The 13,344-nt window shown below is 44.7% G+C and overlaps 2 protein-coding genes across 3 annotated transcripts; both read left to right on the top strand.

The window, feature by feature from the left end:
* Positions 1-1,278: 1,278 nt before the first annotated feature.
* Positions 1,279-3,013, top strand: adprm (ADP-ribose/CDP-alcohol diphosphatase, manganese-dependent). Its single transcript, XM_079757196.1, has 3 exons — positions 1,279-2,034; positions 2,155-2,277; positions 2,457-3,013. The coding sequence occupies exons 1-3, from the start codon at positions 1,461-1,463 to the stop codon at positions 2,774-2,776; spliced, it is 1,017 nt and encodes a 338-aa protein (XP_079613322.1). The 5' UTR covers positions 1,279-1,460; the 3' UTR covers positions 2,777-3,013.
* Positions 3,014-4,316: 1,303 nt separating this feature from the next.
* Positions 4,317-13,267, top strand: map2k4b (mitogen-activated protein kinase kinase 4b). Of its 2 annotated transcripts, XM_079757193.1 has the most exons (13): positions 4,317-4,448; positions 6,512-6,547; positions 7,074-7,106; positions 8,074-8,179; positions 8,777-8,951; positions 9,857-9,976; positions 10,453-10,572; positions 10,691-10,742; positions 10,860-10,987; positions 11,281-11,358; positions 11,526-11,674; positions 11,852-11,897; positions 12,123-13,267. In XM_079757193.1, the coding sequence occupies exons 1-13, from the start codon at positions 4,337-4,339 to the stop codon at positions 12,234-12,236; spliced, it is 1,269 nt and encodes a 422-aa protein (XP_079613319.1). In that variant the 5' UTR covers positions 4,317-4,336; the 3' UTR covers positions 12,237-13,267. The 2 variants fall into 2 exon arrangements, with proteins under 2 accessions (XP_079613319.1, XP_079613320.1); XM_079757194.1 differs by lacking the exon at positions 7,074-7,106.
* Positions 13,268-13,344: the final 77 nt, after the last annotated feature.

The following is a 13,344-nucleotide window of genomic DNA, read 5'->3' as shown; positions in this document are numbered from 1 at the left end:
CGCCAACCTTGACAATGGCATTCACCATGGAACCAAAATGACCTCTCGGTAACCCTTCCCCTTTGACCACTTGCACTACCTTTTACTTGATGCACCTTTTTCAAGGCTAAAGCTTGTCAGTATTCTGTCAATAAAGATTTTCAAAGCTTTGTAAATTCATTGTCGTCAGTCTTTCTTCAGGGCAATGGCTAGTTCAAGGTGTATGCTAGTTGACTAGTTTTACTTTGCCTGGTATATCCTTTTCAGACGATATTCTTTAGATTTGATTTACAATAGAGCAGATAGGTAGTCGGGTACACAAATTGTGCAAATGTAATGATTGGGACAGGGTCTTTTGTGGTGACATCCTTATGTAGATGGAAATCCTGTACATCTGGAAAGCTGAACGGCCTCCCAGGTGAAACGACTAGTACTGCGTCTTATAGCAGAATACATGGCCCTCAAATAGGAACATATAACACGTCCTTAAACCTTACCTAGTCATGGGTCATCTGAGCAGGTTTTATGAGACAATAAAAAATGAATTTATAGTTTATAAATATATTTATGCAAAATTGGACTCATTCCCCTACCCACAATCCTAAAGTGTAACACGACGTCTTTGATTGGAGCTTGGAAACGTTTACCCCACCCGCGAAAGTAAAGTCGAAACTGCTGCCACTAACCTCGATCGCTTACCATAATTATGAGATAATTGGTCGGAATTATGAAATTAAGTTTTCTGCCTTCAAAGATCCCATCTCGCTGGCCAAACCACGCAAACGACAAGAAATCACAAATAACTAGTCACTATTACATGTGACTCTTGAAAATGTTAGATGTTGGATTATAAGTATTTTAATCAGTCCATAGTTGCGGCCAATAAAATAAAACACTGCTGTTAATGTTATATTTACAATATATTTTCTCATTAGGATTATTTCGATTTTGGAAGGGATAATTTAGACTTTTCAGCTCATTATTTACTTATATAATTTGTACTATTTTTTTGGGCTTCCATAATCTTCCGACAGGATACAGGTCCTGGACAGAAATATCCTTTTGGAAACACAGTGAGCAGTATCATCCTGCATCAGTCTATAAGCTGTTAGCCTACGTGAATTAGATAACAGCCTCCTATGGTGTTCGTATTAAAGTGTAAGCGCAAAACACTACGGAGGGACTACGTCCCCTTCAGGCTCCTGTGTTGCGCTGGTTTTGTGTGTATGCGCATTTAACGCGCTAAAGGTTCCTTCTCATGACAAAGGGACACCGGCCGGAACTTACAGCGAATTTCCATACGTCAGACTGCAAAACTATTATCTTTTGACTTTACACTGCCGATTTAGACGGAGGAGCTGGCTTCTTGCTTTCGAAATGTCAATATATTAAAGGGCTACTCGGACAGTATAGCCAGCTTCCTTTACAGACCTGCATACAGACAGCTGTCGGGCAACACCATTCCCAACACTGGAGCAACGATGGAAAGTTGTCCCATCGAGGATGCCCCACTGTTTACATTCGGAGTGATCGCCGACATTCAATACGCGGACATCGACGACGGATTTAACTACACCCGCACACAGAGACGCTACTACAGAAGCAGCCTCCAGCTGCTCAGGAACGCCCGTGAAAGTTGGTCGAGATCCGCTGTTAAACCCAGCTTCATCCTCCAGCTGGGGGACATCATTGACGGCTTCAACAAGCAGCATGACTCGTCAGACCAGGCCCTGGACACCGTGATGAGGGAGCTGAGCACCTGCCCGGCCCAGGTCCACCACGTATGGGGAAATCACGAGTTTTACAATTTCAGCAGGGACACTCTGATGAAGTCCAAGCTGAACAGTTCGCCTCCCTGTGACAGCGGAGGTGGGGGACCACAGACAGGCGACATCTATGCCTACCATTTCAACCCAACTCCTAAGTTCAAAATTGTGGTGCTGGATGCTTATGATGTGAGTGTTCTGGGAAGGACTGTGTCCAGTGTGCAATATAACAATGCACTGAATATTTTAAAAGAGCACAACAGCAATGAGGACCTCAACCATCCCCCAGGTGTGTGTGTGTGTGTGCACTTTCTATTTCTGTTTTCTTGATCATTGGAGACCTATATGCCAGCGTGTGTCTTTGTTCTAAGTGAGCTTAACTGTTTAATGTGTTGTCTCTTCAATTCAGCCGAGGAAGGAATGAAGCGTAAATTCGTAAAGTTCAACGGAGGGTTCAGTAGAGACCAACTGACCTGGCTGGATGGAGTGCTGTCGCTGTCCGACAAGAACGAGGAAAGAGTCCTCATTGTCAGTAAGTAATGCAACTCGCTTGTTAGTAAAAAATTAATGACCACTAAATGCCCACCTTATAAAAGTATCAAAACTGAACAACTTAGAAAGTGATACGACAGGTCGTGTGTGTGTGTGTGTGTGTGTGCGTGTGTGTGTGTGTGTGCGTGTGTGCGGGTGTGCGGGTGTGTTTTCAAACAGGCCACCTCCCAGTTCACCCCCTCTCCACCGAGCCCATCTGCCTGGCCTGGAACTCGGAGGACGTCCTGGCCCTGATCGGGGCCCACGGCTGCGTGGTGTGTTTCATGGCGGGCCACGACCACAACGGGGGCTACCACCACGACCGGGACTCCGGCGTGCACCACCTCACCCTGGAGGGGGTGATCGAGACGCCCCCGGACAGCGACGCCTTCGGGACGGTCTGGGTGTACGAGGACAGGATGTTCCTGAAGGGGAGCGGACGGACGGCAGACAGGCTGCTGTTGTTTACGTGGCCGCCGGACGAAACGCAGATCATGTGAGACTCTTTGGGGAGAGGTCCACAATATAAAGATGCTTTAATAATATAGATTTTATTTTGTTTTATTGATAATATATACCGGGAATGGAGTGGCACACGTTCGGTCGTGTGCTATGATCGCCGAAAGGAGGTTCAAGGTGCTGCTTTGGGAATTTGTTTGAACTGATATGCAAGGCTACATCCTTTTATTATATTTATTGTGTTTTGAAATATTAAATCTTGGGTGACTTGAACAATCTTGAATGTGAAACAATTTGAGTTATTAGATTGTACAATGGTTTTTCAATGCATATAATAAAGAGGCAACACTACTGCATTGGGTCAGATCGTTTTGGAAAATATCACTTTGCAGAAGTCAAATGCCTAACATATTCGATAAAAGGATTACCCCTAATTATCGAGAAACTAAAATCGGTGTGTGTGTATTTTTTAACCAATCTGGATCATTCAGTTCACTTTGACATTCACAAAAACATTGTTTTTCTACCTCAACCTCCTACAGTTAGAGAGTGGGTGAATAGAACAGCTGTCAGGTCTGGTATGATCACCCACTCTCTATTCTAACTGTAGAATAGAGGGTGGGAGAATAGAAAAGCTGTCAGATCGGGTATGATCACCCACTCTCTATTCTAACTGTAGAATAGAGGGTGGGAGAATAGAAAAGCTGTCAAATCGGGTATGATCACCCACTCTCTATTCTAACTGTAGAATAGAGGGTGGGAGAATAGAAAAGCTGTCAGATCGGGGTACGACATGTCATTTAAAAGTGAGAAAGCAGGTATTTCAATGGTTCTAAAGCAAATGCAGATTATTTATTAGTAAGTTATGATTTGGTTCTTGAAATAAAATGTTATAAAAAACATTGTGCTACTGACAGCTGACACTACATGGTGAACATGTAACCTTCACCATTGGGGTGGCGTGGCGGCATTAAGTAGCCAGGCCAACCTGCCACGTGAGTTTTGTGTTTCTATGGCGCTGAAGTGAAGTCCGCTTAGCAACTGAGGTTGACTATCTCCATGGCTTTTCGTTCTCTTCATGCCTAACATCTGTATGGCCACGACAGCCAGGTCAACCTCTCATTTCTCCATAGATTCTACGTCGTATCTTTGGTGACTCACCACCAGCACCATATACGTGGCTGTATGGTACCACTGCGATCTACTGGCGCAGTAACCTCATTCCCAGGCGTCTCATCTCACGACGGAACGCCTGGAATGCGACGGTCCCAATTACCGTTATTTGCGAGAAAGGGTGGGACTTTCAGTGACATGAGTATATCAGTTTTCGTAACAGAACGTTGTGAGCTTTGTGAAATAATTCGTAAAAAAAAACCCTTCCTATTCATTATCCATGTCTTGGTGCTGTTACCTTGACATAATCTTATTTAACTCGCTCCAGGGACTCGAAACCGGAAATAGTGTTGCGTTACACCGGGATAACGCTACAACCCATGAGCCTCTATTATCTTACTAGCGCTGCTGTGTCCCGTTCAGAGCCGGAGATAGGGCGAAGTTTGCTCTCTGCATTGCAGCGAGCGCTGCTGGAAGCAAACACAACAATGGCGACTCCCTGTCCTAACAGCAACTCAACAAGCCCCAGCAGCACAGCAGGACCACAACACTTTCACACCAAGACACACAACCTGACCACAGTGAGCAGTAGCATGCAAGGTAGGCGCAGATGTCTCCGTTATGACAAACAAATAAAAATAGGACCACGGAACTGCTGCAAAACGTAGCTTGTAGCTCCATGATATAAATGGCTACCTGGTTAGCAGTGATGCTGTAGCCTGAGTTGTAGCACAATCGGTGGGCCTGTAGTGTTGCACTGTATTGAACCGTATTTGGTGCATACAGATTTCTGGCAGACTCATTACACATATATTGTTGGTAGTATGTAGTGATTGGCTGTTTCTTTGAAAACAATGTCCTTGCACCGCTATTTACTACACTGGACGTTGGGTGTACAGCTAAAAAGGCCCTCTCTTATGAAAGTTTTTATTGGGACTCTATTATGTGTAACCCACTGAAGATTATTCACATTGCCTGTACCCCGATCCTCAAATATGTGGTACATATGCTTGGTAAAATGATAGCCCCACAAATATTCCGATTCACAAATGCACATTCCTTTTTACTTTCGTCTTGTAAAGATACATCCACACTCACTTTCAGAACATTATCTAACATGTGAATTGGTATATAGGCATTTGTGGATCTTGTTCAGATTTTCCCAATGTGAACCGAAGCGATCCGTCAAATCAAACGTTCTGTAGAATGTGGATGAGTGCATTGCAAATACCTGTAGATGGCGATATGCATTTCAAAGCACACTGAATGTAATTCACATTCACAAGTATAATATACTTCTGCTTTGTACATTGATATCCACACAAATATTTCCTGATCCACAATGCATACAAAGAAAACAAAATTATATATATCCACACTCACTTACAGAACAGAATATGACACAAGAACTAGTCAATTTGCATTTGTAGATCTCGTAGAGTTGTGTCAAATGTGAACCGGAGCTGATCTGTAGAATGTGGCTGCTGTACATATCACACACCTTTACGTGGCGGTAGGCAGGTATGGTATCACTATGATGCTGTGATGCTGTTTTCACTTATTAAGTCACAAAAGAAGAGAAGCTTCATAGCTTGATTTTACAATGAAAACAAGAAAAATCTTATATTTTGAGTGTTTTTGAAGTATTTTATACGTATTCAATATGAAGGCTTGAACCCCGCAGGCTAAATTAATGTTTTTCACATTATGAAAAAATGTATTCATAATCTTTTAACTCGGACCAATTGCTAGTTTAAAGTGTTTCCCCCCTAACTCTAAGGTAGATCTTACAAATGAAAACGTATATTCTCTGAAATCCAATCGGTAGTACAACAGCGCCTGCATATAAACTACTGGTGTACTCTATTACAACTCATACTATAATGACAAAATCCATAATCCAGATTTATCATTATATTTTTTAGGAAGCCAATAGGTAGCTTATTTTGTCTTAATTTGTAAACTCATTGATAGCAGCATTTTATTTCATCATAAGAGTAGAAAGCAGCATCACTTAAACCCGCATACCGCCACCTACAGCTTTGTGATATGTACTGCAGTCTCATCGAGATCCGCTGCGGTAGACATTTCACAAAACTGTACGAGAGCCACTAATGCAAATGTCAGTGAGAGCCAGTGAGAGAAAATACAAGTAAAAAAATATACAATTGTTGTGGATCTTTAAAAGCAAGAGTACATTGTATTCGTGGATTGTGGTATACAGAACAAAATTGTATTCGGGGGGTGTAACAACTTTGGTTTGCTATGCAAGCATTCACATTTTACAGATCAGCTGCAGTACACATTGAACAAAACTCAACAAGATCCACAAATACGTATAGACTAATTCATGTGAAATTATGTTCTGAAAGTTTGGATATTTTTACAAGACCCAAGTAGAAAATGAGTATTTTTGGATTGTAAAATATCTGTGTGGATATAGTTGTAAGAAGCCCAAGTACCAAATATTTTAGGATTGGGGTACAAGCATTGTGAATTTCTTCTGTGTGTTACAAATAATATCTATATCCACTGTCCCTTTCAGTATTATCAGTGGGATCTATTCACTCACACTAGTGCGCAGTAGACCTTAGATCTCCATTTCTACTGATTGCTATTGCGTGTGACCTGGCGTTAATCTTTTTTTTTTTTTAACCTTGCAGAATCCAACACGTGCTGGAGATGTCAAAATGAAACAGGTATTCAACGTAAATTATTTCTACAGGTTTTACTGTGATGTTGGTTAAATATGAGTGGAGTGGATACCTATGGTTTTTGTAGTTTGTATTTATACTTGTAAATTAATATTATATTTGTATTTATATACTTTAGTATAGTATTACAATATGCTCTGCATGTTCTTGTATGTATGTATGTATGTATGTATGTATGTATGTGTGTATATATATATATATATATATATATATATATATATATATATATATATATATATATATAAAAGTTTCAAAACCTTCCAGTTTTGGCACATAGGATTCTGGTCGGTCAAAATGTTTTCTACAATACAAAATTTACTCTGTGAAAGGGTGCAAACCGACTAAACAGTGAACACACTGAGCACCGAATCCCTTTAACCATCATGCATTCATTCTTCAACAAGGAACCCATTTTGGGAGTGTTTGTCATTTTAAATGACAAACACTGTCTATCCCTTGAGTGACAAAAGCCCGAAGACAATGTTAGTAAATTGTTTTTCCTTCACCTCAGGGATTCAGATAAGCCTGTCTGGAGTGCCCCAAAGTAAGCACTAGAACCTGCACACATAGCAAGACACCTGTCCCTTTGGTGGGTACACCTCAATAGTCCAAAGTGGTTTTCGGTAATTCACCAGTATGGCTGCTTCATTTTGGTTAGCAAAATGACTCGGGTCGTTGTTGTCATGCATATGTGTCTCCCCTTCACACTGTTGTGTAGGGACGGGGCCCAGGATGAATTGACAAAAGGGGGCCACTTTGCGCTATTGAAGCAGCCTGTGTGGTGCTCTGGTGGTGGGGGGGTCTGTGTTTGCTGTGTAGCCGAGGACCAATGCAGGCGTATTGACGGCTGAAGGAGTCGGTCCATCTGGTGTTGCACTTGGGCATCAAGGGCGTTTGGGTGGTATACCAACAGGGCATGTACAAGAGGATGACAAAACAACAGACCCAAGACTTATACCTGTCTGTTATTGGCTACGGGGGTAGTCAAGTGTTGGGTGACGTTGGTCTCTTTTTCTTTAATTGTTTGTTCCAAGTCAGAACGGTGTCGTTCAGTGCATTCGTCTTCAGCGGAAGTGGTTAACGCAGGGATTCCCAATGTAAAACCTTGTGCCAGCTTACGCAATGCAGTCTTGCGATGGTGGCACGCTTGTTAAGAGTCCATCCTGGCTCAGGGTGGGATCAATCGCGAAATTATTTACAAATTGACAAATGAATAGTTGAGCGATTTCTTTGAGCATTGCCAATCCCAACCTGAAGAGCCTTGTCAGAAGAGAACCACAGATTCCATATAGAGCACATATGATTGGCATAAGAAGTGGTGCCGGGCCGAAACATTTGGAACTCCTGCAGCTGTGGGGCACAGAGCTTGTGTTTGAGATGCATATTGTGATTCTCTACATCGTAGAAGGTTCTGGACGGATGCATGGGCTTGGCTTTGGTTGTACACGCCGCGATAGGGTGCAGGTGTGCTGTGCTGCTGTGGCTTCACTCAATCTCCCCGCGTCCCTCAGGTAAACGTAAAGCCTTGAAGCTCAACTTCGCCAACCCGCCCGTGAAGCCTGCCACCCGCCTTCCCCTCCACCCCCCCCCGGTGCCATCCTTCCAGAACCCCCACATGTGAGTAAGCGCCGAGGGAAGTTTGGAACTACTTGGAACGTGTCAGGGATTATTTGTTCTGTATTGCCTGAGGACATGTTTTGAATTCATATATGTTCATGGTTAGAACGCTGAGGGATTGTAATTGATTTAATTGACATCGTCGATCAATGCTGCCTGAGACGCCCTCGGCATTCGTGCACTTAACGTGGTTGGAGCTGCTGACATTCCGAGGGCGCCCCGGTGGTCCACGGGGTGGGGCGCACATTAAGGCCCAGTCCTCACCGCAGCGACCAGGGTTCGATTCCTGCCCGTGGTCCTTTGCTGCAAGTCTTCCCCTCCATCTCCCGTACCTTCCAGTCTACCGCACTCTGCAATAAAAATAATAAACACCTTCATCTTAAATCTTAAAAAACAAAACAAAGCCATTTCCTTTTGAATCTTTATCCATTGGACAGGCTTGGGTCTACCACATTTAACCCCTTATGGCATTTCCTTTGCTAAGCTAGTAGCTCGGCTAAGGTCTTCCATTCAATTCCTCCCTCTCTCCCCCCACATGCCCCCCCACCCCGTCTCCCTTTATCCCCCCCGTCCTCGACGCGCGGCCCCCGACGGCAGAGAGCGCCTGCGGACGCACAGCATCGAGTCGTCGGGCAAGCTGAAGATCGCCGGGGAGCAGCACTGCGACTTCACGGCGGAGGACCTCAGGGACCTGGGGGAGATCGGCCGCGGGGCGTACGGCTCCGTCAACAAGATGGTGCACAAGCCCACCGGGCAGATCATGGCCGTCAAGGTGAGCCGGCTCGCGGTGTGAGGCGCTCGGGAGGCGGATGAGAGCACACCTCTTAGATTGGATTAGATGTATTTATTGTCCTTGTTCAACAGAGTTAACCATGAAATTATGTTTAGAGCATCGCCACCCCCACTGGCATACAAGTACCTGATAGCATACATTACCCACTATAAAGATAGATCTTATAGCTACAACGTGTGAGAGGAAAGAGAGTGCAGCAATGCAAGTCCAGTAAATAGTTATTGTGATGTGTGAGTGTATCGGATGAGTGGAAAGGATGGGGGGGGGCTGCAGTCCTGTAATAGATGAAAAATAGTGTACAGTGCAGCAATGCAGTCCAGTTCAGTTATTGAGTGGGAGTTATAGTGGGAGTTATGTGACGGAGGAGTTGAGGGTTGGGCGGGGGGCAGGTTGTTTGTTCAGCAGTTTGACAGCCTGTAGATAGAGGCTGTTGGTCAGTCTGTTGGTCCTGGAGCGGATGGAACGGTATCTTCGTCCAGAGGTATTTAGGAAGTCTGATTTTGAGGCTCCGGATTTTGAGGCTTTTTTTTAACCGGCTCCGGGAATCAAGAACTGTAGCCAATGTATTTCGACCAATCGCATCGTGAAATGTCATGCAGGGAAATACCTCAACCCCAGGATGTACTAGAAGTTGCCGTGTTTTGATCCACGGCAACTTTGGGATACTCTTTTTTTTATTTTATTTTTACTGTCGTTATTTTTACTGTGTATGATATACTGAGGTTGACCCTCACTCGGACACGGACATCAAAATAAGCCGCTGCTCAAAACGATGGAGGGAAATATCTATTGATGGACAGGTGCTTCGTCCCTCGACATACATCGTCATGTCGACCAGCCCTGTCGGCACCTCTTCACCCGTTGTCGCTTTGCTGTTGCTGCAGAGGATCCGGTCCACGGTGGACGAGAAGGAACAGAAACAGCTGCTGATGGACTTGGACGTGGTGATGAGGAGCAGTGACTGTGTCTACATCGTCCAGTTCTACGGCGCGCTCTTCAGGGAGGTCAGTCCTGCCCCTTGTACCTCCTCCAGCTACTTCTAAGAATTACTGAAGGAGAAATGATATTAGACTATTAGTTTCATCGAGGGACTCTGTGAATTTAATTATGATGGCATAATGGCCAACGTATAGTTACATTTACTTATAATATTCTTAAAAGTATATATTATTTGTATTATTAAAAACAAAACATCGGTATATGGAATGCATCACACGGGCCAGTTAGAATATCCCTGGTTTAATGTATTCATTATTTATGATTGTTCAATGCAAATGCATACAATTTCCGTTAGCCTTTAACCTCTTTAATACCTATACTTTCACCACTGTTTGTATTTATATTCAGTCTATATTGAAGTAACACAACTACGTTTTTGTCAAGTTGTATTAATTATGTTGTATTTCACACACATGAATATGTGTGTGAAACATTCACAAAACACTTTCACGTTTTGACCCATGTAAATTTTCTCTTTCAGGGTGACTGTTGGATATGCATGGAGCTTATGTCTACCTCATTCGACAAATTCTACAAATATGTATATTGTGCTTTAGAGGACGTCATTCCGGAGGAAATCCTAGGCAAAATCACATTAGCAGTGAGTAGAAATCCAATCTCTTGTACAATAAACATATTCATGGTGTGCTTATCGTCAGAGCACAAGTGGATAAAAGAGACGAATCGTGACTTATTTTTACATGTGCTTTCCCCAACAGACCGTTAAAGCACTGAACCACTTAAAAGAATACTTGAAAATAATCCACAGAGGTAAGTCCAGTTGTATCCCCACCTAGCACGACTCAAATCTCTTCTGCTTTAGTCTGACGCGGAGTGAGGGAGCGTGTGACATGAATGTGTTGTGTGATCTCTGCCTCACTTCGGTAGACATCAAGCCTTCCAACATCCTCATGGACCGCAGGGGGAACATCAAGCTGTGTGACTTTGGCATCAGTGGGCAGCTGGTGGACTCCATAGCGAAGACCAGAGACGCGGGTTGCCGGCCCTACATGGCAGTAAGTAGACCGGGACCTTGGACAAACGGGCCTCGGCCTCCCTGAGAATGGATGCATTGTTCTGACCTTAGGCATCTTGTTGATCCCGCATTCCCAGGGAAGGTAGACTTAACATGACAATAACACACACACGCACACCCACACAATCCCGTCTGGTCTGATTGATTCAGCACCATATATCTTAGGTGGTATTCGAGTTCGGTTTCTCACCACTGAACCCTTTGCTCCTTTAATAACAAGAATAATTGATGATGATGAAGGGATGAATGCATAGGACTGCGTTGTGCTTTCAGCCGGAGAGGATCGACCCCAGCGCGTCCAGGCAGGGCTACGACGTGCGGTCCGACGTCTGGAGTCTTGGGATCACCCTGGTAGGACAGACGTGTGTCGTGGCCTCACTAAAGACGCTGCTAGAGCTAAAATGCCCCGTAGACCGCCCTGGACTCTTGTAGAGTGTGATAAACATTCCTAAGGAAGCCCGATGTTTTCGAGGTTTGAGATATGGTTCCTGATGAGAGGTGCGTGTCTGTGTCCTCAGTATGAGCTGGCCACCGGCAGGTTTCCCTACCCCAAGTGGAACAGCGTGTTCGACCAGCTCACACAGGTGGTGAAGGGCGAGCCCCCGCAGCTGAGCAGCTCGGAGGAGAGGGAGTTCTCCCCCAAGTTCATCAACTTTGTTAACCTATGGTGAACATTACCATCTCAAATGCTGTACACACACTGACCATTAGTGCGCTAATGCATTCCACTGCCCCCTGCTGGCAGCTCCCTCTCTCTGCACATTTCACATTTATGCTTTTTAGCGGATATGCGGATTGTCTTCTGATTGTTTTGTTCTTCTTTGATTTTTACTTTCCAAACCAGCCTTACAAAAGACGAATCAAAAAGGCCAAAGTACAAGGAGCTCCTGGTAAGCACCTTTCTCCAGGAACACCTTTCTCCGCTGTTTATGTAACATTTAATGACATTTCTTAGTGCAGGTGAGACAGTTGTTCGTATCAGGCTGCGCCGGTCTCCACGACCACACCGTCTCCTTAAGCCGTTCATTCGTTCATCCTTTGCTTCGTGGCCTGCGGCTCCTATCCGCTCTACTCACTTCCTGTTTCTCTGCCCCCCCCCCCCCCCCCCCCCCCAGAAACACCAGTTCATCCTGATGTACGAGGAGCGCTTCGTGGACGTCGCCAGCTACGTGTGCCGGATCCTGGATCAGATCCCCACCTCCCCCATGTCCCCCATGTACGTGGACTGACAAGGGTGTCGGGGAGGGGGGGTGTCGGGGTGGGTGGTCCCTAAGGCGGGCGTCGCGCTGCTGGTGTGCGGGACACTTGCGGCCGTCGTCATGACGATGCAACATCACTCCTGAGGACTCTGCGCCTCAGTCACGTTCCAAAGAATGCTACAGGAACACTTCCCAAATTGCCCGGTGCAATAAGATTACTCCCCTTATTAGAATAATATTATTATTTTATTATTATTATTATGATGAATAAATGCACACTTAAGTCTCCCACCCCCTCGTTTTCCGGTGATCGTGTCAAAATGATTCTAGGCACAGATCCACCCTCTGGCAAGAACGCCCTCCTACAGTTAGAATTCAATGCCCGTCTCTTCAAGTGAAAAAAACGAAACATACACACACACAAACAGTATACACAATCCCACCAAATATAATGTTGACGCGTGCGTATGAAAGAGAACAGGCCGCCCACTGGATTGTGTATGTTTGTGTTGGGGTCCGCCTGGTTATGTAAAGATGTATGTGGTAGACTGGTCTTCTGAACACGCGCCTATCGCTCTGTTTGCAGGCACCCTCACTCACGTTCATTAAAATGTATGCAAAAAAAAAAACCATATATATATAAATATCTATATCTCTGGAAACCGATGACGTAGATTCACCGTGGACACAGTCTTGACTTTTCATATCGAAGAGCCCATGGCTAGTGGGTGGGATCAGCGTGGTTTCGCACATCAATGTAAAATAATATGTACAGACATAGAACATGTTTAGTCACTATCTTCCCCCCCCCCCCCCCCCCCCCTTTTACCAGTGCTACAAGGCTGAACGATCTGTCGGGTGTCCAACCCTTGTTGGACACCCGACAGATCGTTCACATAGATCGTTCACATAGACCCGACAGATCGTTCACATAGATATCACTCAATTTATCACAGCACTGGCCGTTCAAACCATTGAACACACACACACACACACACACACACACACACACACACACACACACACACACACACACACACACACACACACACACACACACAGTCTTAAATAAACCAGCAACCCTCTTTTCACCTGCTTTCCTTCCATTGTCACAAAAATGTCTCACCAGTCACTCAGA

Source organism: Pollachius pollachius (genome assembly GCF_949987615.1).
Source record: "Pollachius pollachius genome assembly, chromosome: 19".
Classification (NCBI taxonomy): Eukaryota; Metazoa; Chordata; class Actinopteri; order Gadiformes; family Gadidae; genus Pollachius; species Pollachius pollachius.
The sequence above is the reverse complement of the archived record's forward strand: the minus strand, read 5'-3'. Positions and strand labels throughout refer to the sequence as shown.

Bases quoted from the DNA above. Each gene is read 5' to 3' on its own strand.
- adprm (XM_079757196.1), top strand. From the start codon at position 1,461: ATGGAAAGTTGTCCCATCGAGGATGCCCCACTGTTTACATTCGGAGTG. The intron at 2,035-2,154 runs GTGTGTGTGTGT...TCTTCAATTCAG, and splicing joins GGACCTCAACCATCCCCCAG to CCGAGGAAGGAATGAAGCGT. The intron at 2,278-2,456 runs GTAAGTAATGCA...GTTTTCAAACAG, and splicing joins GGAAAGAGTCCTCATTGTCA to GCCACCTCCCAGTTCACCCC.
- map2k4b (XM_079757193.1), top strand. From the start codon at position 4,337: ATGGCGACTCCCTGTCCTAACAGCAACTCAACAAGCCCCAGCAGCACA. The intron at 7,107-8,073 runs GTAAGCACTAGA...CGCGTCCCTCAG, and splicing joins CCTGTCTGGAGTGCCCCAAA to GTAAACGTAAAGCCTTGAAG. The intron at 10,743-10,859 runs GTAAGTCCAGTT...TCACTTCGGTAG, and splicing joins CTTGAAAATAATCCACAGAG to ACATCAAGCCTTCCAACATC.